Source organism: Brachyhypopomus gauderio, chromosome 5, assembly GCF_052324685.1.
Source record: "Brachyhypopomus gauderio isolate BG-103 chromosome 5, BGAUD_0.2, whole genome shotgun sequence".
Lineage (NCBI taxonomy): Eukaryota > Metazoa > Chordata > Actinopteri > Gymnotiformes > Hypopomidae > Brachyhypopomus > Brachyhypopomus gauderio.
In genome coordinates this window covers 14,488,746-14,510,932 of record NC_135215.1, presented here as the reverse complement: position 1 = coordinate 14,510,932, position 22,187 = coordinate 14,488,746, and the positions used below count along the sequence as shown (strand labels likewise).

Genomic DNA, 22,187 nt, shown 5'->3' with positions numbered 1-22,187 from the left:
CTCCCTGGATATTTTCTCTTTTTCGGACCATTCTCTGTAAACCCTTGAGATGATTGTGCGTGAAAATCCCAGTAGATCAGCAGTTTCTGAAATACTCAGACTAGCCTGTCTGGCACAAACAACCATGCCATGTTCAAAGTCTATTAAATCATCTTTCTTTTCCATTCTGATGCTCAGCGTGAACTGCAGCAGATCCTCTTGGCCATGTGTACATGCCTAAATGCATTGAGTTGCTGCCATGTTATTGGCTGATTCAACATTTGCGTTAATGAGCAGTTGGACAGGTATACCTAATAGAGTGGCCGGTGAGTGTATGTAGACAGAATGAATGAATGAATGTTTCAATTTATATAGCGCCTTTTCAGGATACCCAAGGCGCTTTACAATTGTCTCAGACAACCAATCACACACCAGCGAAAAGTGGCAACCAACTGCGCACAGCGTACTCGCTACCGGGATCCACAGCCCCCTGGGGGACTGAATGGGGTGCAGGAAGGGGAGAGAGAGGACAGATCCTAGTGGCAGAGCACCATCCACCACTGGGCATACAAGCACACACACTCAGACAACAACTTGTTTTTATTGAACAGAGAGAGACACAGACACACACTCAGGGAGAATTTGTCTGGGACTGCCAATTTACCTAACTTCCATGTTTTTGGACTGTGGGATGAAACCGGAGACCCAGGAGGAAACCCACGCAAACACAGGGAGAATATGGAAACTCCACTCAGATAGGGACTTGAACCCAAGACCCCAGTGCTGAGAGGCAAACGTGCTAACCACCAAGCCACACGTGCTGCCCAACACAGACAGAGATGATTAGTAACTGAGGAATGTGAGGGTGTGGCTAGGGGAGTGTTTTTATTAATCATATAGGTAGGCATGTCTGTGCATGTGTTTCTTGTAAATCTTGCTGTTATTGTTACTTTATGGCACAAAATACTGATTCACACATCTGACCTGATGGTGTAATGTGTGTAAGAGAGAGGGAGGGAGAGAGAGAAGTCATAGAACAAAATCACATGCAGACATATTGTTTTTTAGCTGTATGTGTGACCGTATGTTGAGCCATTCAGTGGCCGATCTTGGCAGCCTTAATCAGAATGTAAGTGTCAATATGCCGTATTGCCATAAGTGTTTTTGCAGTAGGACTTATGTTATACTGGCACCAATTTAAGTAATTTAAGATATTATACTTAACAAGTTAAGTAAGTAACTCATAAAATTCCATTATAAAGCCATAGTGCAGGAAGAGTGTAATGCAGAGTCAGAAATTTTCGTGTGAGCCTCCCAAACACTATATACACTAAACACTTTATATGCCAAAGATCTATTCCTGGTATGTTCTGAAACAGTGTTACAGATTCAATGTTCTCATGACTTACTGTCTGGTCCTGCTTTATGTAAAGAAGAACAATATTTCACCATCACCAAGGGGGACACTAGTCCTTGAGGAACAGTGCAGGACAGCATATAAGAGTACGTACATCCAAGACTAGAGGCAAAAACAAACTTCTCAAAAAAACCTCCCCATGACAGAATATGCACATCTGGAATTTTTGCCTCCATACAAAACATGCACGCAGAAACACACACACCACCACACACATGCGCTTCCTCCCCCTCCATACGGATTCACCTGTAGCTGATGTGTGACGAAGATAACTGTCTTTTCCCCGGCCGCCCTGCAGATGGCGCTGTAGAAGAGGTGTGCGGCCACGTGGGCGTCCACGGCGCTGAGCGGGTCGTCCAGCAGCAGGACGGGCCTGTCGCTGTAGAGCGCCCGTGCCAGGCTCAGACGCTGCCTCTGGCCTCCGCTGAGGTTGGCGCCCCTCTCCCCGATCTGCAGCAGTTCACAGGAGATCAGGAGCCCGTGAGAATTAGAAACCATTTTAAAAATTACGCTAATTATGGAGAAGCCCAGGGAGCAAGCTCTGAGCTACGCAGTGTGTCATTACCTCTGTCATGTCACCGTATGGCAGCTCTGTAATATCAGGAATTAAACAACAGGCCTCCAGAACGCCATTGTACCTGACCGGAGGGACGCAGGAAAATCTAAGCCACAGCCAACTGGCTTCTGTAAACAAGCTTTGACACACTGACTTCCTAGGTAAGTCCAGAAGAGAGGTCTTACTTTTCCTCAGTGTACTCTCTCCCAAACAGGATGTTCTCCCTCAGGGAGCTGTTGAGGATCCAGGCCTGCTGGGCCACATAGGCCAAGTTCCCGTTCACAGCCACCGCCCCACCCAGCAGGGTCATCTGTGGAGGAGGCAGACGGTGCTCCAGATGATCTCAGTCTCATATTTCCCACCCTGCCTGTTTCCTAGCGCATGCTCCCACCAGACAACACGCATTTAGCTGAAGTTTCAGGCAGTGTACGGGGACCCCTCTACCTTAAGTGCATATCGGGAACCAGACATGTGAACAAGTCACTAAGTTGCAAGTAACAAGTAAGTCTCAAATCTTCACAATCAAGTCTCGAGTCAAGTCCCAAGTAAATACAATCAAGTCTCGAGTCAAGTCGCAAGTCAATACAATCAATTCTCGAGTCAAGTCCCAAGTCAATACAATCAAGTCTCGAGTCAAGTCCCAAGTCTTAAACTTCAAATCCTAGTCAAGTCACCAGATGTAATTTCAATATTTAACACAGTTGATGCAGTAGATTAGTAGTATATTAAGTTAGTCAGACTAACTAACGTTAGGCGTTTGAGTGTTTCGGTTCGCTTGAGTGAGATGTCGCAATTGTTGTCATCACCTACAGCACCCCCCCCCCTCGCCTCAGTGACTTTCGTTCGTTCATTCGTCCGTCCGTCCGTGGACATGTCCTACTTTTGAGACCTAAAAAAATGTCCGGGGGGAATTTCAAAATTGTCCGGTATTTTGCGAAGGAAGTGTGGGTAGATCGCATGACATTAAAAAGTAGTGGATGAATGATGGACGTCCATCTGCACTGACGGTTGTATATTGATTGACATACATGGTAGCCAATTCGACGTCTAGGGTTTGACACACACGCCGCTAAAAAATAAATTTGTAAAAGGTGTCCTCCTTTTCAGAAACCCAAATCTGGTCACCCTAGTAAAAATAAGGATTTCAAGTCTTTTCAAGTCTTAAAGCTCAAGTCCGATTCCAAGTCCAATTCAGTAAAGGTAAAGTCTAAGTCAAGTCGCAAGTCTTCAGTGATGTTGTCGAGTCAAGTCACAAGTCATCAGTTTAGTGACTCGAGTCGGACTTGAGTCCAAGTCATGTGACTCGAGTCCACACGTCTGTCGGGAACTGCAGCAGATCAATGGGGGGCTCTGTTTTACCATAACTCGCCCGAGATAAGGGGCCTGTTCACACACATGGCCCACAGCGTTCAGGTGTGAAGGGTGATCTCTCACCTGGCCCAGGAGTGCAGAGAGCATGGAACTCTTCCCGCTGCCCACACCACCACACACCCCCACCAGAACACCCTGTGCACACAGGAAGACACAGACAGCCATGCGGTCAAGAAGAACAGGAAATCTACATGCCACAAATGACACTAACACTGACAAAATACACATTTATTTTTTTCAAGAGATTGATGTATAGTAATGTCTATATAGAACACAATTTCAACTAACTGATACTTAATTTTGAGTTAAATTTGATTATTTCTTCTGTAGCTTCTTCTACAAGTGTGAGGTGATGTGACTGTGGAGACCATTCTCTGTAAGCTGTCTAGTAAACATTCTAAAACTGCATTCATTCTCAGCCTGCTCGTTAAGATGCATCTCATCAAAACATATGAAGCTCATGAAGACCTTTTTAATGCATCATATCAAAACAAACAGACCAATGGTGTGTGCCACAACTCTTGCAAGGGGCTATTTTCACCTGACTTTGACAGATTTAAAGGTGAGTTTAATGCAAACCAATCAAAAACACCAGTGCAGCAGGTCTTCTAGCAGTGTTCCTCAAACAGCTCTCATTGACAAACCAACAGCAGGTGTCTGAGGAGGCCCCGTGGGAATATGGGCCGTGCCGTAGCTGTAATCTCTTGCACAGGTGGGTATCCATGACAACACGTCAGGTGGTGCTGGTGTGAGAGTGGCGGCGCTACCTTGCGGATGTTCAGGCTGATGTGGTGCAGGGTTTGGTGGAATGGCGGGCGGATGCTCTGGGTGGAGGAGACTGTGCTCTGTGGGCTGTCCTGCTCCATGTGTGTGAGGAGACTCTCGGCATTAGGGCACTCGCCTTTGTTCTTCTGCTCCTCCGAGGAGGTGATGTGGAGGCTCAGCTGCTCCCTGCGGAGCACCCTACGCATGCCTCTACCTCTCCACCCCTCCTGTGCACGGCTGGCTTTGACCTTTGGGGGGCGATATCTGTCCCACGCTAGCGTCGCGTCCCGGAACTCAACAGCATTTTCGGGGTCCTCCATCTTGGCTGGGATCATTTCTCGGTCTTCCATTAAGAAAAGTCTCTACGGGATGAACAGGAAGGAGGGGCACTGAGTATGCACACAGCTGTGGGCGGGTTTGAAAGGCTCACGTTTAACAGCCCAACCAATCACGGCAATGGTTCTGACAGGTGGAATAACAACTGCCACAAGTAAGTGGAGGAAAATTGCATTTGCATGTGTTTGCACATGTATGTGGGTTGGAATATATTTGTCTTCTACCTGAAATCTTTTTACAGCAACAGCGCCCTCTGATAAAGAGCGCACAGCCAAGGGCGTGACCTTTAGCGCGAAGGTCATGGAGTTGAACACAGCGACAACAGTGAAGGCCTGCAGACACAGACATGGATAGTGCCACAGACAGGCAGTCAGCACAATAAAAAAACAGAAAACTATAAAGAATAAAGAAAGGACATATGCAGAGAGAGAGGCTGAAATGGAGAGAAGCAGAAATGGAGAGGGAAAATAAAAGAAAAAGAGATGGAAGCAGATCCCACAGAGAAGAGAAGGATTAGCTGGTGACTGTATATCTACTGCTGGCCCTCAGTGTCTGCTGTGGGACAGTGGGAATACCTGGAGAGAGTGGGAGAACCTGGAGAGAGTGGGAGTACCTAGAGAGAGTGGGAGTACCTAGAGAGAGTGGGAGAACCTGGAGAGAGTGGGAATACATAGAGAGAGTGGGAATACATGGAGAGAGTGGGAATACATGGAGAGAGTGGGAGTACCTGGAGAGAGGGGGAGTACCTGGAGAGTGTGGGAGAACCTGAAGAGAATGGGAGTACCTGGAGAGAATGGGAGAACCTGGAGAGAATGGGAGAACCTGGAGAGAATGGGAGTACCTAGAGAGAGGTGGAGTACCTAGAGAGAGTGGGAGTACCTAGAGAGAGTGGGAATACATAGAGAGAGTGGGAATACATGGAGAGAGTGGGAGTACCTGGAGAGAGGGGGAGTACCTGGAGAGTGTGGGAGAACCTGGAGAGAATGGGAGTACCTATAGAGAGTGGGAATACCTAGAGAGAGTGGGAGTACCTGAAGAGAATGGGAGTACCTGGAGAGAATGGGAGTACCTAGAGAGAGGGGGAGTACCTAGAGAGAGTGGGAGTACCTAGAGAGAGTGGGAATACATAGAGAGAGTGGGAATACATGGAGAGAGTGGGATTACATGGAGAGAGTGGGAGTACCTGGAGAGAGGGGGAGTACCTGGAGAGTGTGGGAGAACCTGGAGAGAATGGGAGTACCTATAGAGAGTGGGAATACCTAGAGAGAGTGGGAGTACCTGAAGAGAATGGGAGTACCTGGAGAGAATGGGAGAACCTGGAGAGAATGGGAGTACATAGAGAGAGGGGGAGTACCTGGAGAGAGGGGGAGTACTTAGAGAGGGGGGGGGGGAGTACATAGAGAGAGTGGGAGTACCTAGAGAGGGGGGGAGTACCTGGAGAGAGGGGGAGTACCTAGAGAGGGGGGGAGTACCCAGAGAGAGTGGGAGTACCTAGAGAGGGGGGGAGTACATGGAGAGAGGGGGAGTACCTAGAGAGGGGGGGAGTACCTAGAGAGGGGGGGGGAGTACCTGGAGAGAGGGGGAGTACATGGAGAGAGTGGGATCTTTCCTGAGATCTGGAGCAGGGGGCTTATTTCCCCGATCTACAAGAGTGGAGACAAATTTGACCCCAACAACTACCGAGGCGTCTGTGTGAGCAGTAACCTGGGGAAGGTGTTCTGCTGTATCATTAACGCCCGGATACAGGCCTTCCTTACTGAACACAGTGTCTTGAGTAAAGGACAGATTGGTTTTTTACCAAATCACCGCACTACTGACCACATTTACACCCTACACACCCTAATCCACCAACATCTACATACAAAAGATCACACTAAAGTTTTTGCATGTTTTATAGATTTCAAAAAAGCATTTGATTCAATCTGGCAAGAAGGACTATACTATAAAGTTCTACAAAATGGTGTAGGGGGTAAAGTCTATGACATCATTAAATCGATGTATGTCAGTAATAAATGTGGAGTAAAAATTGGCAATAAAATGACGGAGGTCTTCACTCAGGGGCGTGGTGTCAGGCAGGGTTGCAGCTTGTCTCCAACTCTCTTTAATATCTATATAAATGATCTAGCAGTGTTACTGGAGCAATCTGCAAACCCCGGCCTGACACTAAACGGAGCGGAAGTTAAATTCCTCCTCTACGCAGATGACCTGCTACTGCTGTCGCCTACAGAACAGGGGCTTCAGCGGCACCTGGACCTGCTGGAGGAGTACTGTCAGACCTGGGCCCTGACAGTCAACCCTGATAAATCTAAAGTCATGATCTTCCAAAAGAAAGCCAGATCTCAGGAAGGCAGACACATTTTCTATCTAGGAGACACCGCCCTAGATCACACCCTCTCCTATAATTACCTGGGGCTCAGAATCAGCGCCTCAGGAGGCTTTGGTCTGGCAGTGGATGCACTGAAAGAGAAGGCCTGTAGAGCCCTCTACTCCATTAAAAACAAATTCGCCAACATCCACATCCCAATTCCAATCTGGCTAAAGATCTTTGACAGTATAATTCTGCCCATTGCGCTGTACGGTAGTGAAGTATGGGGTCCACTCAGTCATCATGACTACACTAGATGGGACAAGAATCCCACTGAAACCCTGCATGCAGAATTCTGTAGAATGATCTTACACGTCCAAAGAAAAACCCCAACTAATGCATGCAGGGCCGAATTAGGCAGATTTCCCTTAATCATTAATATTGAAAAAAGAGTACTTAAATTTTATATGCACCTAAAATCAAGTGACACAACAAGCCTGCACTTTCAGGCTCTCCAGTCCCAAGAGCTGAACCCTGAAAAGAGTCCCATGTGTCAGCTGGTCCAGAGACTGACCTCTAATAACCCCAACTCTCTGACCAGCACTGCTTCCCAAACACCAATCAGAGTCTCCCAAATTATTAAACAGCGTAAAAACACTTATCTGGAACATTGGAGAACCCAAACTCAAACCCAAACTAGACTAAACTGCTTTCTGACCCTAAAACGTGAATACACCCTGGCCATATATCTCCTCACTGTCCGAGATACGAAGCAGAGACAGATCCTCACCAGATACAGACTGAGTGACCACAGCCTGGCCATCGAGAGCGGCCGCTTTAAACAGTCCTGGATCCCCAGAGACCAAAGAGTGTGTGGTCACTGCAGGACAGGTGAGTTAGAGACAGAGGTGCACTTCCTTCTAAAATGCCCCAAATATGAAGAAATCAGACATAAATATTTCAGTCAGTTTGAAAATCAGGTGAGCAGCTTCAGACTGATGACCGATTATGAGAAACTGGCCATCATATTAGGAGAGGGTCCATCAACCTCCACGGCAGCCAGATACGTACAGGAATGTAACAAACTCCGGGACAGTGAGTGAAACACCAGAAGAGTTTATCTATATGTAGTCTGTCCAGAGGTTATATATAGTTGTTGTTCCCCTTTGTATGATACTGCATATGTATTTTAATTATTATCAAATTTATTTATTAGCAGTTCAATTATTACATTTATTAATTAACAGTTCTGTATGTATCTTTTCATTGTTCTATGTTATGGATATACATGCATATTGATACTTTATGTTTACATTGATGTACAATTTTAATTTTATTTTTTTTTTTAATTTACTTATTTATTTATCATTTTTATATATGAATGCTTTGACAATACAAATGTGAATTTGTCATGTCAATAAAGCAACTTGAACTTGAAAAAAACTTGAACTTGAGTGGGAGTACCTAGAGAGAGTGGGAGTACCTAGAGAGAGTGGGAGTACCTGGAGAGAGTGGGAGTACCTAGAGAGGGGGGGAGTACCTGGAGAGAGGGGGAGTACCTAGAGAGGGGGGAGTACATGGAGAGAGTGGGAGTACCTAGAGAGGGGGGGAGTACCTGGAGAGAGGGGGAGTACCTAGAGAGGGGGGGAGTACCTGGAGGGGGAGTACCTAGAGAGGGGGGGAGTACCTAGAGAGAGTGGGAGTACCTAGAGAGGGGGGGAGTACATGGAGAGAGTGGGAGTACCTAGAGAGGGGCGGAGTACATGGAGAGAGTGGGAGTACCTAGAGAGAGGGGGAGTACCTAGAGAGAGGGGGAGTACCTAGAGAGGGGGGGAGTACCTGGAGAGAGGGGGAGTACATGGAGAGAGTGGGAGTACCTGGAGAGAGTGGGAGTACCTGGAGAGAGTGGGAGTACCTGGAGAGTGTGGGAGAACCTGGAGAGAATGGGAGTACCTATAGAGAGTGGGAATACATGGAGAGAGTGGGAATACATGGAGAGAGTGGGAATACCTAGAGAGAGTGGGAATACATGGAGAGAGTGGGAGTACCTGAAGAGAATGGGAGTACCTGAAGAGAATGGGAGTACCTGGAGAGAATGGGAGAACCTGGAGAGAATGGGAGAACCTGGAGAGAATGGGAGTACCTAGAGAGAGGGGGAGTACCTAGAGAGGGGGGGAGTACCTGGAGAGAGGTGGAGTACCTAGAGAGAGTGGGAGTACATGGAGAGAGTGGGAGTACCTAGAGAGAGGGGGAGTACCTAGAGAGGGGGGAGTACATGGAGAGAGTGGGAGTACCTAGAGAGAGGGGGAGTACCTAGAGAGGGGGGGAGTACCTGGAGAGAGGGGGAGTACATGGAGAGAGTGGGAGTACCTAGAGAGAGTGGGAGTACATTGAGAGAGTGGGAGTACCTAGAGAGAGTGGGAGTACAGTTGTGATCAAATTTATTCAACCCCCAATGCTGCGAAGGGTTTTATGGAATTCAGTGCACATTTGTAATTGTGTTCATAATGAAATCTTACAAGGACTTGTTAAAGAACTAAATGCAACTAAGATAGCATCATTTTTTTTTGTCATAAAGTATTAAATGGCCTTTTTGTGATTTCTTCATTGACACAATTATTCAACCCCTTTACGACTACCACTCCTAAGAACAGAGGTTCATTCCAGTGTTTTCCATCAGGTATTGAAAACATCTGTGGATGTCAACGAGCAGCAATCAAGCATGATAAGCACCAATTAGGCAGATTTAAAAGGACTGTGATACTCAGCTCCTTCTAGACATCTACTGGTGTGATTCCAAGCATGGTGAAGGCAAGAGAATGGTCCCAGAAGACAAGAGAAGAGGTTATTGCTCTTCACAAGAATGGCAGTGGATATAAAAAGATTGCGAAGTTGTTAAATATTCCAAGAGACACTATCGGAAGTATCATTCGCAAGTTCAAGTTAAAGGGCACAGTGGAAACGTTACCTGGTCGTGGCAGAAAGAAGATCCTGACCGCGACTGCTGTGCGCTACCTGAAGCGTAATGTGGAGAAAAATCCCCGCGTGACTGCTAAGGAACTGAAAAAAGACCTGTCAGATGTGGGCACTGAAGTTTCAGCTCCGACAATAAGGCGCGCACTGCATAACGAAGACCTCCATGCCAGAACGCCCAGACGCACCCCCTTGCTGACTCCAAAGAACAAGAAAAGTCGACTGCAGTATGCCAAAAGTCATGTGGACAAGCCACAAAGGTTTTGGGACAGTGTACTGTGGTCAGATGAAACTAAATTAGAACTGTTTGGCACAATGGACCAGCGCTATGTTTGGAGAAGGAAGAACCAGGCTTATGAACAAAAGAACACCTTGCCTACTGTGAAGCATGGCGGGGGGTCAATTATGCTTTGGGGCTGTTTTGCTTCTAATGGTACAGGAAAGCTTCAACGTGTGCAGGGTACCATGAATTCCCTTCAGTACCAGGAGATCTTGGAGGAAAATGTGATGGAGTCAGTCACAAACCTGCGGCTTGGGAGACGTTGGACCTTCCAACAGGACAATGATCCGAAGCACACATCCAAGTCCACTAGAGCATGGTTGAACATGAAAGGCTGGAACATTCTAGAGTGGCCATCGCAATCACCAGACTTAAATCCAATTGAGAACCTCTGGTGGGACCTAAAGAAGGCAGTTGCAGTGCGCAAGCCTAAGAATGTGACTGAACTGGAAGCTTTTGCCCATGAAGAATGGGCTAAGATACCCATAGGTCGCTGCAAGACACTTGTGTCAAGCTATGCTTCACGCTTGAAAGCTGTCATAACTGGAAAAGGATGTTGTACTAAGTACTAAAAAATAATGTCACTAGGGGGTTGAATAAAACTGATAATGATGTGAGCACAGTAAAGACATTTGTGGTTATTCCATCATAAATATTATGTTATGTTTGTCTAATTTATAAGTGCCTCTTTGATATAATTGTAAATAAGATGACTGAAATGATCAAAATCAATGTCAAACTGGCCAAAACACTTTATTTCAGTGGGGGTTGAATAAATTTGATCACAACTGTACATGGAGACAGTGGGAGTACCTAGAGAGAGTGGGAGTACCTAGAGAGAGTGGGAGTACATTGAGAGAGTGGGAGTACCTAGAGAGAGTGGGAGTACATTGAGAGAGTGGGAGTACCTAGAGAGAGTGGGAGTACATGGAGACAGTGGGAGTACCTAGAGAGAGTGGGAGTACCTAGAGAGAGTGGGAGTACCTAGAGAGAGTGGGAGTACATTGAGAGAGTGGGAGTACCTAGAGAGAGTGGGAGTACCTAGAGAGAGTGGGAGTACATTGAGAGAGTGGGAGTACATGGAGACAGTGGGAGTACATTGAGAGAGTGGGAGTACATGGAGACAGTGGGAGTACCTAGAGAGAGTGGGAGTACCTAGAGAGAGTGGGAGTACCTGTGCTGCAGTAAGATCGTTGCCCAGGGCCATATGCAGAGTGAAGGTGCACACGCTGGCAATCACCACCACGATTGGAGCTGTGCCCGTAGTGAGACTCTGAACATAACCAGCCTGCTCCAGTATCCCTCTCTCTTCTTTTCGAACCTCTACATACATGAGGCAATAGTGGAAGAGTATGAGGGGGAGGGGGGTGGAGACAGGGAGAGAGAGAGAGAGGGAGAGTTAGAAAGAGAAAGGGAGACAGGGAGAGGAATAGAGAGAGATAGGGAGAGAGAGGGATAGAGAGAGGAATGACAGGGGGTTTGTTTATCCTGTGCAGCTCAACGCCCAGAATGTATGCAGCTCGTCTGTTTCCTCTAAATGCAACACTGTCAGCAACAGTGGGAAAAGCCAGAGCAGCAAGACTGATCTTCACAGCGCCTCGCCCCAGGCTGTGAGGCAGGGTGAGTGCTGGATGAGGGTCATGACGAGAGTCGCTTCCCACAGCCAAATGTCTCACGGCCATCCGCCTGTCCAACTACCTTCCCGTTGGCTCCCAGCAAGCTGAGTCACTCAGCATCTCTCTGGATCCCGACCAGCAGCTAGCCAGCCCTCCAAATAATAACCCAGAACCACGGCCATAATGCCTACAATGCCCCCCAGTGCATTTCTGATGAGTTTCTGTAATTCAAATGCAAGTTGGTGTGGAATAAGTATGTGCCTGGAATGACACTCTAGTCAATCGCCTATAAAACGAGAGTCAATTCAAGGGGGAAAATTAATTAGATTTTCAGGCGATGCCATTCCTTGTTATTGGTGCTTGAGTGATCCATGAAATACCAGATGATGAGATAATGTATTACCGAAAAGGCTAATTACATTTTAGATTAAACAGCAGAATGATGCAAGTCTACCATAAAAAAACACATTTACAAACATTTTCTTTTCTAAACACTCAGCAAAATGGGATCCCTCTTGAAGCATTAGGTATCAAATAGCTTTAAATACTTTATGATTTAATGCTCAAGGAGTCTCACAAGTCTGAAAGATGGAATATTGAGAGAGAGAGTGAGTAAGATAGAGATAGAGAGAGAACCATCTTTCTATTTCTCCGAGAGTGAGCAGAAAGTTGGAGAAGGTGTGACTCAGTACTCCTACTTACGTTGGAGTGGAGGTAGGACTTACCACTGATGCTGCTGGTGAAGGCCGATTCCCAGCAGTACATCTTAATGAACTTGACACAACTGAGGATCTCATTCATCAGTCGGACACGCCGGTCTGTGACTGCCACACACTTCCTGCGGAAGTAGGCCGTTAGACGGGACGCCAGCATCTGCAGGAGAGCACAGAAAGGAAAATGGAGAGGGTGTAGTTGAGATGTGTAAGCAGAAGGGATCATTTGAAGGGATCATTTGAAGGGATCATTTGAAGGGGGAAATTTGAATGAGGTAGGCAAAGTTGGAGCAGTCAAATTGAAGAGTACACTGAAGAGGAAGGGGAAATTGACTGGGGTATGTAGGAAAGGATTGTGGAAGGGGGGGAGGGTAAGGTGGCTGGGATATATAGAGAGGCAGGTTGAAGGGCTGAACGAGGGCATATTGGAGGGGGGCATGTTGAAGGCCATGCTTGAACATACCATCGAGGGATAGAAGATGATAAATATGACTGAGCCCACAATCGCCGCTGGTCCCAGGAAGTAGGTGGTGTAGGAGAGGCCGAGGAGACCAACCAAAGGTCCACCAGCCATCAGGGGACCAGTGACCACAGCCTCAAAGAGCCTCTGGCCGTCACTGGAGCACATGTTTACCAGCTGAGAACACAGCAGTGTCGGTGTCAGCTGCAGGGAAACTTTAAAGTGACACACTGAGTGGACATGGAGTGCTCAGAGCAGAACAACACGCACCTGGCACTCGGCCAGACTCTAATAAGGTCAGAACAAAACCAGCCGAGGTCAGTAGTACATGGAAATAAAGAGGTCTGATAATGTGTCAGGCACGGCTGATAATATGCTGAAGTTATGAACACTCCTCCAATATACACAAGCAGCTCTCCTGTTGGATAAAAGGCCTGTCCTACATTTCTACCATGCTGAATAACTTCTGCACATTGTTCTTAAAGGAATGCTTAATCCAGAAATAACCCAGCCATGCCCAAATGGCTATCAGTATATGAAAGCTAGTCCATGCCTTCATGCCATGCTTCTGATTCAAGTAATTCTAACTGTCTCCTTTCAGGTTTCATTCATTATTACAAATGCCAGCATTTATTCGCATTTAAGCAATTTCAATTTAAGAAAGACATGCATGCTCAGCACCCTGTTCACAGTAGGGGAGAGAAACTGCAGGCAAATGTATGAAAGATCATGCACACTATGCGTGAGTGTTTGACACGGGCCGCAGGGTGCAGACGGAGGCCCGGCGGGTCCCTCACCTCGCCCGCGCCCATGTCTTTGGTGCTGCGCAGGCGTAAGAGTTTCTGGAAGGCAAACATGAGTGCTGCCCCACGCAGGCGGGCAGCAGTGCGGTAGTTCACGGCCCACGTGAGGGCCATGGTCCACGAGCGCGCCAGCTCCATGAGGAAAATGCCGCCCACCAGTCCCAGGCCGTAGAGCAGTCTCCGCTCTGAGCCCTGGCAGTACTCCAACAGCGCCCGGATCAGAACAGCCTGCCGAGACACCGCGGAGGGGGAGTCAAAGGTAGAACCGCATATGTCAGACTTCATTGTTTTCACACTTTCACTTTAATGCTTTAGGAAGGCCAGGGCTGGGGAAAAGTATTATACTGCAATTACACTGCTTCATGTTAAGATTGTGATATGTCTCGTCTATTTATTTATATCTGTTCAAAGCCTGTTTGGTAAAACGTTGATGTGACTTGGTTATAGATTAACCTAAATTATTTATTGACACAATAAACCATCTAGTGATTTATTAGAGGCCTTGTCAGTATGCTGCAGACACTGGCAAAATCAGACAATATTGTACAAATGATATATAACACTTATTTTACACATTTATTGTCCTGCCTTTTCCCCAATAAAATGTCTTTTGATCTAAATGGGCTCTTGAATTCAAATGTCCTCACATAAGCATTTGCTGGTGAACAGTTCCTGTTTAGAACTGGTCTGGATACGATGGCCCATGATAACTCATTTTGTTACGAGACATAGGTCAAGAAGAATCTCAGGGGCACGGACTAGAAGTTCAAAGGAAGTGCCACAGCTCAGTGATCAGTGGTTTGGAGGAGCCGATGATTATCGTTGTAATGTTTTAGACAACAAGAAGAGGCCATTACAAATAAGCAGTAAGGCGAAATGTAGCATCACATTTCTTGAAGACAACTATGCAATATGCACCACAAAACAATGAATTTTGCTTTGAACTAATGAAAAAAGGAATATGATGAAAAAACAATTGGATTTTGGCATAATGGGCTAATTTCCAAAAAGCTCCTGTTATTTTCATTTTACACAATTTTCATTTGAAGCCACTGGTGGGTGTTGTTTACAGACTCTGGATAATTGGTCTAAATCTCTATTTCTTTACGAAACATGCAGTTAGACAGAGCTTTCGAAATAATGAACACCCATGATTTACCCCCTAAAAACCCAAAACCACACAATGCATTGTAATTTATCCTGATAACAATAATGCATTGTCATACTGGCAAAGCCTAATTACATATATTTGCTATTCCGTAATAGAACTCAAGACTGGTTAAACATAATCTGGCCTTGGTGAACTGGTTTTGATGAAGGTGACAGAGAGACATGAAGGTTCCATTATGCAAATGATAAAGCGATTCACTGTTTGTCAAAGGCAGCTCTGATCTGATGAGTTAACAGAGTAGGAAGCAGTCAGCCCACAGCTGGAAGTATGCAAAGCTGCCGGTCTCCAATGTAAACTTTGTAAACTCCAATGTAAAATGTTAAGATGTTAAAATGTAAACTCCAATGTAAAGCTAAATTAAAGCTCCTTGTTAGAGAACAGCAAGTTGTATAAAAAGAACTGAAGCACTTGAACAGTTGGACTTGTGCATTCAAAAGTTTAGAGAAGGTCACATTAAGTTCACCTGTAAAAGTTTGAGTGTATTTTAGATGCATCTTGAAATTCCACCCAAAAGCCAAATATCCCTAACTTTGGTGAGTAGTGTATGTCTGGGTGCGCTTGTGGAATGAGAAGAATGGAGAGTTTTCCCTCTGCTGTTAAAATAAGAATGGCCACCACTCACAGGTCCAGCAAAGCCAGTGGCCGTCGTGAGCAGCAGACAAAGCATGGCCACAACTACGCGGGTCTGACAGAACCTCCAGAAGACACGGGAGAGAGATACGCCATCTTTGCCCTTCCTCTTGAGCTCCTCGTGCCACAGAGTCTCCAGCCTGAGGAGCCGTCATACACATCACGACACATTAGGATTCATAATTCACACACGCAACATGATTCATACACATTGTGACATTATGATTCATAATTCACACACACAACATAATTCATACACCTCAAGACACATTATGATTCATAATTTATGCACACAATTCATACACATCTTGACATGCAATTACATCATCTTATGAATTATGTCACCTTATGATTCAATTAAATCATCCTATGATTCAATTGTGTCATAATTCATACACACAATATGAATTAATACACATTGGGTATGAATACACATACACAAAAAAGTGATGATACACTTATTTTTTATCATAAATTTATTCATATAAATTATTAATAAGGACAGCATGATAATGTTTCAAGAAGTCGTTATTCATTCTGCAGGTCTAGTGACCTGAAATTGATCTCAAAATAAACAAAGACATTGATATCAAGACAGAAATTGATATCAAATCTCAGTGATAACCCCAAAATATTACATTGTACAGTGTCCAAGTGAAACCTATGCCCAGCATGTTATTTTCATGAGCAATGTGTATATACACTGCTCAAAAAATAAAGGGAACACTTAAACAACACAATAGAACTCCAAGTCAACCACACTTCTGTGAAACCAACCTGTTCAGTTAGGAAGCAACACTGATTGTGAATCAATTTCACCTGCTGTTGTGCAAATGGAACAGACAACAAGTAGAAATGAGAGGCAATTAGCAAGACCCCCCTATAAAGGAGTGGTTCTGCAGGTGGGGACCACAGACCACTTCTCAGTACCTATGCTTTCTGGCTGATGTTTTGGTCACTTTTGAATGTTGGTGGTCCTTTCACACTCGTGGTAGCATGAGACGGACTCTACAACCCACACAAGTGGCTCAGGTAGTGCAGCTCATCCAGGATGGCACATCAATGCGAGCTGTGGCAAGAAGGTTTGCTGTGTCTGTCAGCGTAGTGTCCAGAGGCTGGAGGTGCTACCAGGAGACAGGCCAGTACACCAGGAGACGTGGAGGAGGCCGTAGGAGGGCAACAACCCAGCAGCAGGACCGCTACCTCCACCTTTGTGCAAGAAGGAACAGGAGGAGCACTGCCAGAGCCCTGCAAAATGACCTCCAGCAGGCCACAAATGTGCATGTGTTTGCACAAACGGTTAGAAACCGACTCCATGAGGATAGTATGAGGGCCCGACGTCCATTGATGGGGGTTGTGCTCACAGCCCAACACCGTGCAGGACGCTTGGCATTTGCCAGAGAACACCAGGATTGGCGAATTCGCCACTGGCGCCTTGTGCTCTTTCACACTGAGGTTCACACGCAGGTTCACACTGAGCACATGTGACAGACGTGACAGAGTCTGGAGACGTCGTGGAGAGTGATCTGCTGCCTGCAACATCCTTCAGCATGACCGGTTTGGCAGTGGGTCAGTAATGGTGTGGGGTGGCATTTCTTTGGAGGGCTGCACAGCCCTCTATGTGCTCACCAGAGGTAGCCTGACTGCCATTAGGTACCGAGATGAGATCCTCAGACCCCTTGTGAGACCATATGCTGGTGCAGTTGGCCCTGGGTTTCTCCTAATGCAGGACAATGCTAGACCTCATGTGGCTGGAGTGTGTCAGCAGTTCCTTCAAGATGAAGGCATTGAAGCTATGGACTGGCCCGCCCGTTCCCCAGACCTGAATCCGATTGAGCACATCTGGGACATCAGGTCTCACTCCATCCACCAACGTCACGTTGCACCACAGACTGTCCAGGAGTTGGCGGATGCTTTAGTCCAGGTCTGGGAGGAGATCCCTCAGGAGACCATCCGCCACCTCATCAGGAGCATGCCCAGGCGTTGTAGGGAGGTCATACAGGCACGTGGAGGCCACACACAATTTAATTTCGTGTGTGGCTCCAAATACAGGCCTCCATTGGTTAATAAATTTGATTTCCATTGATGATTTTTTCAACTTTGTACAGAACAAAGTATTCAATGAGAATATTTCATTCATTCAGATCTAGGATGTGTTATTTGAGTGTTCCCTTTATTTTTTTTGAGCAGTGTATATATATATATATATATATATATATATGACAAGTGACAACCAAGCTAAAGATCTAATACAGACAGATCAAAGATGGCACATAGACATTCCAGTCCTGCAATTATTATTTCTTTACACTCATTTAAAACATTTTACAACTCATTTTTCTCTACACTGTGGTTAGTCCAGTTCCCACCCATTGACCACCTGCTGTGGAAGGGTCACCCAGGCATGTGGGTCCTCTGAAACGTGTGAAGCCCAAAGACCACCAATATGTGAGCTGCCACCCATGCTGTAACACATGGCTGCCCTCATCAATATGCACAAAGAAACACCCATGATTGGATAATGCTGCTGTGATTGGCAGGAGACAATGTAAGGTCATCCCCTCTCACACAGAGAACAGCGCCAGATTCCTAGCTATGGATAACTTTAAAAAGAAGTTATTTTTTTTTATATCAGCATGTGTCAGATATTACAATCCTTGATTCCCCGTTGACAAGGAGCCTGGAATTGATACTAGCTATTCTCATATCATTGAGCACCTCTGTTTTGAGTTAAATTAACAGTTATGGAATTCTAGTAATACTGAGAGTCTTTTATGTCTTCACATATATACATGTGCGTGCGTGAGCACACACACACACACACACACACACACACACACACACACACACACACACACACACACACATTCCACCTTAAACATACCCCAGCTAAGTTTGGTTCAGAGCCAGTAAGTAGACAGTGAGACCCTAAGCCAGGCACAGGGTAAAATAACACCCTTCACCCTCCTGAGGAGCCCATGCAACACCTGCACCTGCCGCATGACAGGAGACAACGTGGGTGGGACTGGGGACATGAAGGTCCAGTTCTGTGAGGACAGGGTCTTGTCTTCATCATTCAGAAAAGCTCAGCAGCGCTCAAATGGACAAGCAAGCAGTGATCAGGGGCCAGTCAGTACCAGTGAGCTACTCCAGTAGCCCCCCCCCCCCCCCCCCCCCCCCCCCCCCCCCACACACACACACACACACACACACAAATTCTTGGTCAGGCCAGATTCAACTGAGCAGCTCAGTTAAGAGACAGTGCTGGCACTAATGACATAACTGCCCCATTAAAGCCATAGAGGATAACAGTGTCTCTGTCTCTGTCTAATCTCTAATCCTCGCTATTAATAACACCCATGTGCCAAAACTGGCACACTCTGAGAGGGAGGTGGAGGAGGCCAAAGCTGTGTGATTCTGCTCTGTCTCCAGGGATTCCCACATCAATGCCTCCACACACTTTCAGTGTTCACACACACACACACACACACACACACACACACACACACACAGAGCCAGAGTGGCTAATCGGGAGATTCAGGATTCCCGATGGGCCGACTCATGTCAATCTCTAGTTTTGGCCGATTGGGAGGGAAAAATAATTTTGGGCTGGATTTGGACATGAAACTCCTGGACTGAAAAAGTGGCCCACTCCGGCTTTGCACACACACACACACACACACACACACACACACACACACACACACACACACACACACACACACACACACACACACACACACACACACTCGTCACACACACACTCGCTTGAACTCTGGACCACAGCTAAGCTCCTCCCACTTCCCCCGTGGGGCGGAGCAGATAGCCACGCACCTGCTGAAGTTGCTGTCGGAGGCTTCGTGGGCTGACAGGCCCCACACATCGTCAACGTTGAGGCGCGAGGCCCTATGAGCCTTCCAGGCGAGAGGGGACAGCCAGTGCAGGGTCATGAAGGAGAACAGGCCGGCATTGTCCACCGGGTGCCGGTGCCTGTGGGGAGGAGACAGGTGTGTGAGCGGAGCGGACGCTACACAGAGCCGTGGGAGACGCCGTGGCTTCCTCCAGGGCCCGAGTCGGGTGCCAGTGTTTGAACTGCAGTTTGCACGTTCCTCACAGAAGTGGTGAGGCACAGTGAAAAAGTTCAGAGAGGTGGTTTATCAGTCAGTGTGCCCACCCATGTGGGGGTCTGGGAGAGGGGATAAGGAGGTCCTTATCAAGGCCTCCAGTCAACTCCCTGCAGTCTCACTGTCATCTAGCCATAGAAGGCCATGTGTGCTTGGCATGTCCTAATGTGTGTGAGGTGCTCTGATAACTGAGCAGTGGGGGTCTTACTTGTGTGTGATCCTTAAGGGCTTAAGCAGCTGCAGGCTGTGGTGATACCGACTCTTCCTTTTAGACTCATGGCCCAGCTCAGCCTCGTCCTCTGGGTCGGGCAGGGTCTGGGGACCGGACAGAGACAAGCCCTCTGCCCTTCCAGCTGTCTCCAGGACATCTGGGTACATGACTGCTTTCTAGTAACACACACACACACACACACACTATAGCTATACGCTATAGCTTCTGCGCACTGTGGCCTGTAAAGAACGATGCTGTCAATGAAAAGACGTGTCCTATGAATTCGCTAGCTGCAGCCTACGTCCGGCGTGCACGGGAGAGCACCTATCGCGCATGCTTGCCCATATAAATACGACAAGTATCTATTTTAAGAGCGCAGCTGGCAGCCTCGAGGGCTACGGGGGACGGCGGGAGCGCACGAGGCTGTCCTGCCCTTAGTTTGTCACTGATCCCTCGATGGCGTAAGTGACCAGAAGGTCAAGGCAGCCGAGGGCTTGTGGCCACTCAGACCTGCCTGGGAAACGTAGCCAAGGACTGTAATGAGAAGTTCGATTCAGATAACACACTGCACAGTGTTTTATTATTGATAGTGCGCAGGGTGGACAGACACAATAGTGAGGTCAGTCTAAGCACAACCAGATTGTCGCCAAGGAAGGGTTGTCAGGGGACAGATATTCACAACGTGGCAAAAGTAGGCTATCTGACTTGTTGGTGGGTGACCGCGCTATTTGCTGTAAAAGTGATATTGAGAACCACCTCTGAACAGCAAAGTCAAAAGGGTTGCAAACGATTTTTGTGGTAATCCGATATTTTCCACAGTCTGTTTAGCTAGTGAATATATTATCTACAGCTGTCAACTGACGTGTACAAATGTAGCTACACGGAACACATTAAAGCTCTGAAACACACTGGAATAACGCCCCATATGTTGTGGCTGTGGCTTTTCTCACGTTTCAAACATGGATGTAAAACAAATAATGGAAAACTCTACCTTTTGTTGTCGTAATGTTGTATGTTTTATTTTTATATTAATAATATAATATATAAATAATAATAAATAATAATAAACCCAACTAAAATGTACATTCATGACGTAAACAGACCTAAAGCATGTATTGTAGTCTCATAATAGTGCATTAATAATGAACAAAACAATAATCAACAGAGCGCTTGACAAACAACTTAAAAATTGTTGAAAATGTTAACTTACATTTCAAAGTGTTGCAACGTCGGGGTTTTCACCCTCTTGACTTTTCAAAGTTACAAATTCAAATACATGTATTTGGTATCTTCTCACTGTTACCTTTATTATTTAAAATGGCATACTTTTCAGCTCCTTTGCTGAACATGTCACACCTTGTGCGCTGCCCAGAGTTTTATGGATAAATACAGACAGCATGTAAACACTTCCATTACGAAAGTGTAACTTAAATGAAGCCCATATTGCGATAGCCAACAATAACGTCCTAGCGTTCCCAGCGGCGTAGCAACTTCAGTGCAGCGCTCGAGGCAGCACTTCGTAACCTGCCTGTCCACTCCTGACGGAATTCCAAATATCCCTGTGATGTCATTCACCAAGGACCAATTGTAGCTTTGCATTTGGCGTCGCCCAAGCAACCAGACAGGTGACGGTGAAAAGCACATGGTCTTATGACCAAATAATAGAAAATCAATGACGAGTCGTCATATAGTCAGGTGTAAAAAGTCACGATTTTTCTGTTTCTAAATGCAGACGTGTTGTAAAACACAAATCGCTCAGAGAAAAGGAGCTAGTACCACAGTGTCGACTGGTGTAATAGGCCTACGTAGCTTAATGATAACGTAAGAATTAAGGATTTGGTAGGTTTGATTATTCACACCTGAAATAGCTACTGAAATCCTTTCTGTCAAAATGACAAAATCCCACGATCAAATTACGTGTCACATTTCATTTTGAACAAGAAAAAGATTTCAATTGCTGACATGTATTCTCAGAAGAGCTTCAAATCGTTGTGCCAGGAATTGCATAAGGGTTTATAAACAATTCCTTGGAGATTTTCTGGCAGTGTTGACAGGCACGTTGCATCAGTTTTTACAGAACTGTGAGATGAACATTCACTCTGTGAACTTTTGATCTCATGGCCACTGTTACTTGTGTTCTGTGACATCAAACTTTGTCATGCTGGAAGTATCCATATGCACAGCTGATGAAGGGCACTGTATTAATACCATATCTGTTTGCTTAATGCTATGGCAGCAATGAAATTAGGAAATTCAAAGATAAATAACTAATCTTCTATTTTACCTATCTTCTTTCAGAAGACCATGAAATTGATGTTATGATTTAAACATATTTTTCATATACAAACTGGTTCCTCCTCATATTAACTCAGAAACTCTTTGCTTGCAAAAGACACCCTGCCCAAAACAGGAAAATCCTGTTTCTCTGGAAACTTTGTGTACTTCACTAATTCTAACCATAGTGTCTGCATGTCACA

At 46.1% G+C, this 22,187-nt stretch overlaps 1 protein-coding gene across 4 annotated transcripts in view; it reads right to left on the bottom strand.

Moving 5' to 3' along the window:
• The window catches only part of LOC143514564 (ATP-binding cassette sub-family C member 5), a 39,077-nt gene extending 17,822 nt beyond the window's left edge, over window positions 1-21,255 (bottom strand). For 2 of the 4 annotated variants that reach the window (XM_077005894.1, XM_077005893.1), the window contains exons 1-14: window positions 20,921-21,254; window positions 19,708-19,886; window positions 19,210-19,365; window positions 15,368-15,515; window positions 13,569-13,802; window positions 12,775-12,948; window positions 12,324-12,471; window positions 11,157-11,305; window positions 4,649-4,756; window positions 4,091-4,450; window positions 3,387-3,458; window positions 2,138-2,262; window positions 1,962-2,034; window positions 1,643-1,846 (exon numbers count right to left, since the gene is read on the bottom strand). In XM_077005894.1, coding sequence (XP_076862009.1) covers window positions 1,643-1,846; window positions 1,962-2,034; window positions 2,138-2,262; window positions 3,387-3,458; window positions 4,091-4,450; window positions 4,649-4,756; window positions 11,157-11,305; window positions 12,324-12,471; window positions 12,775-12,948; window positions 13,569-13,802; window positions 15,368-15,515; window positions 19,210-19,365; window positions 19,708-19,877 — 2,121 coding nt within the window. In that variant the 5' untranslated portion in view covers window positions 19,878-19,886; window positions 20,921-21,254. Of the gene's footprint in view, window positions 1-1,642; window positions 1,847-1,961; window positions 2,035-2,137; window positions 2,263-3,386; window positions 3,459-4,090; window positions 4,451-4,648; window positions 4,757-11,156; window positions 11,306-12,323; window positions 12,472-12,774; window positions 12,949-13,568; window positions 13,803-15,367; window positions 15,516-19,209; window positions 19,366-19,707; window positions 19,887-20,920 lie in introns of all 4 variants that reach the window. The other 2 variants (XM_077005895.1, XM_077005892.1) reach the window with 2 other exon arrangements.
• Between the last annotated feature and the right edge of the window lie 932 nt (window positions 21,256-22,187).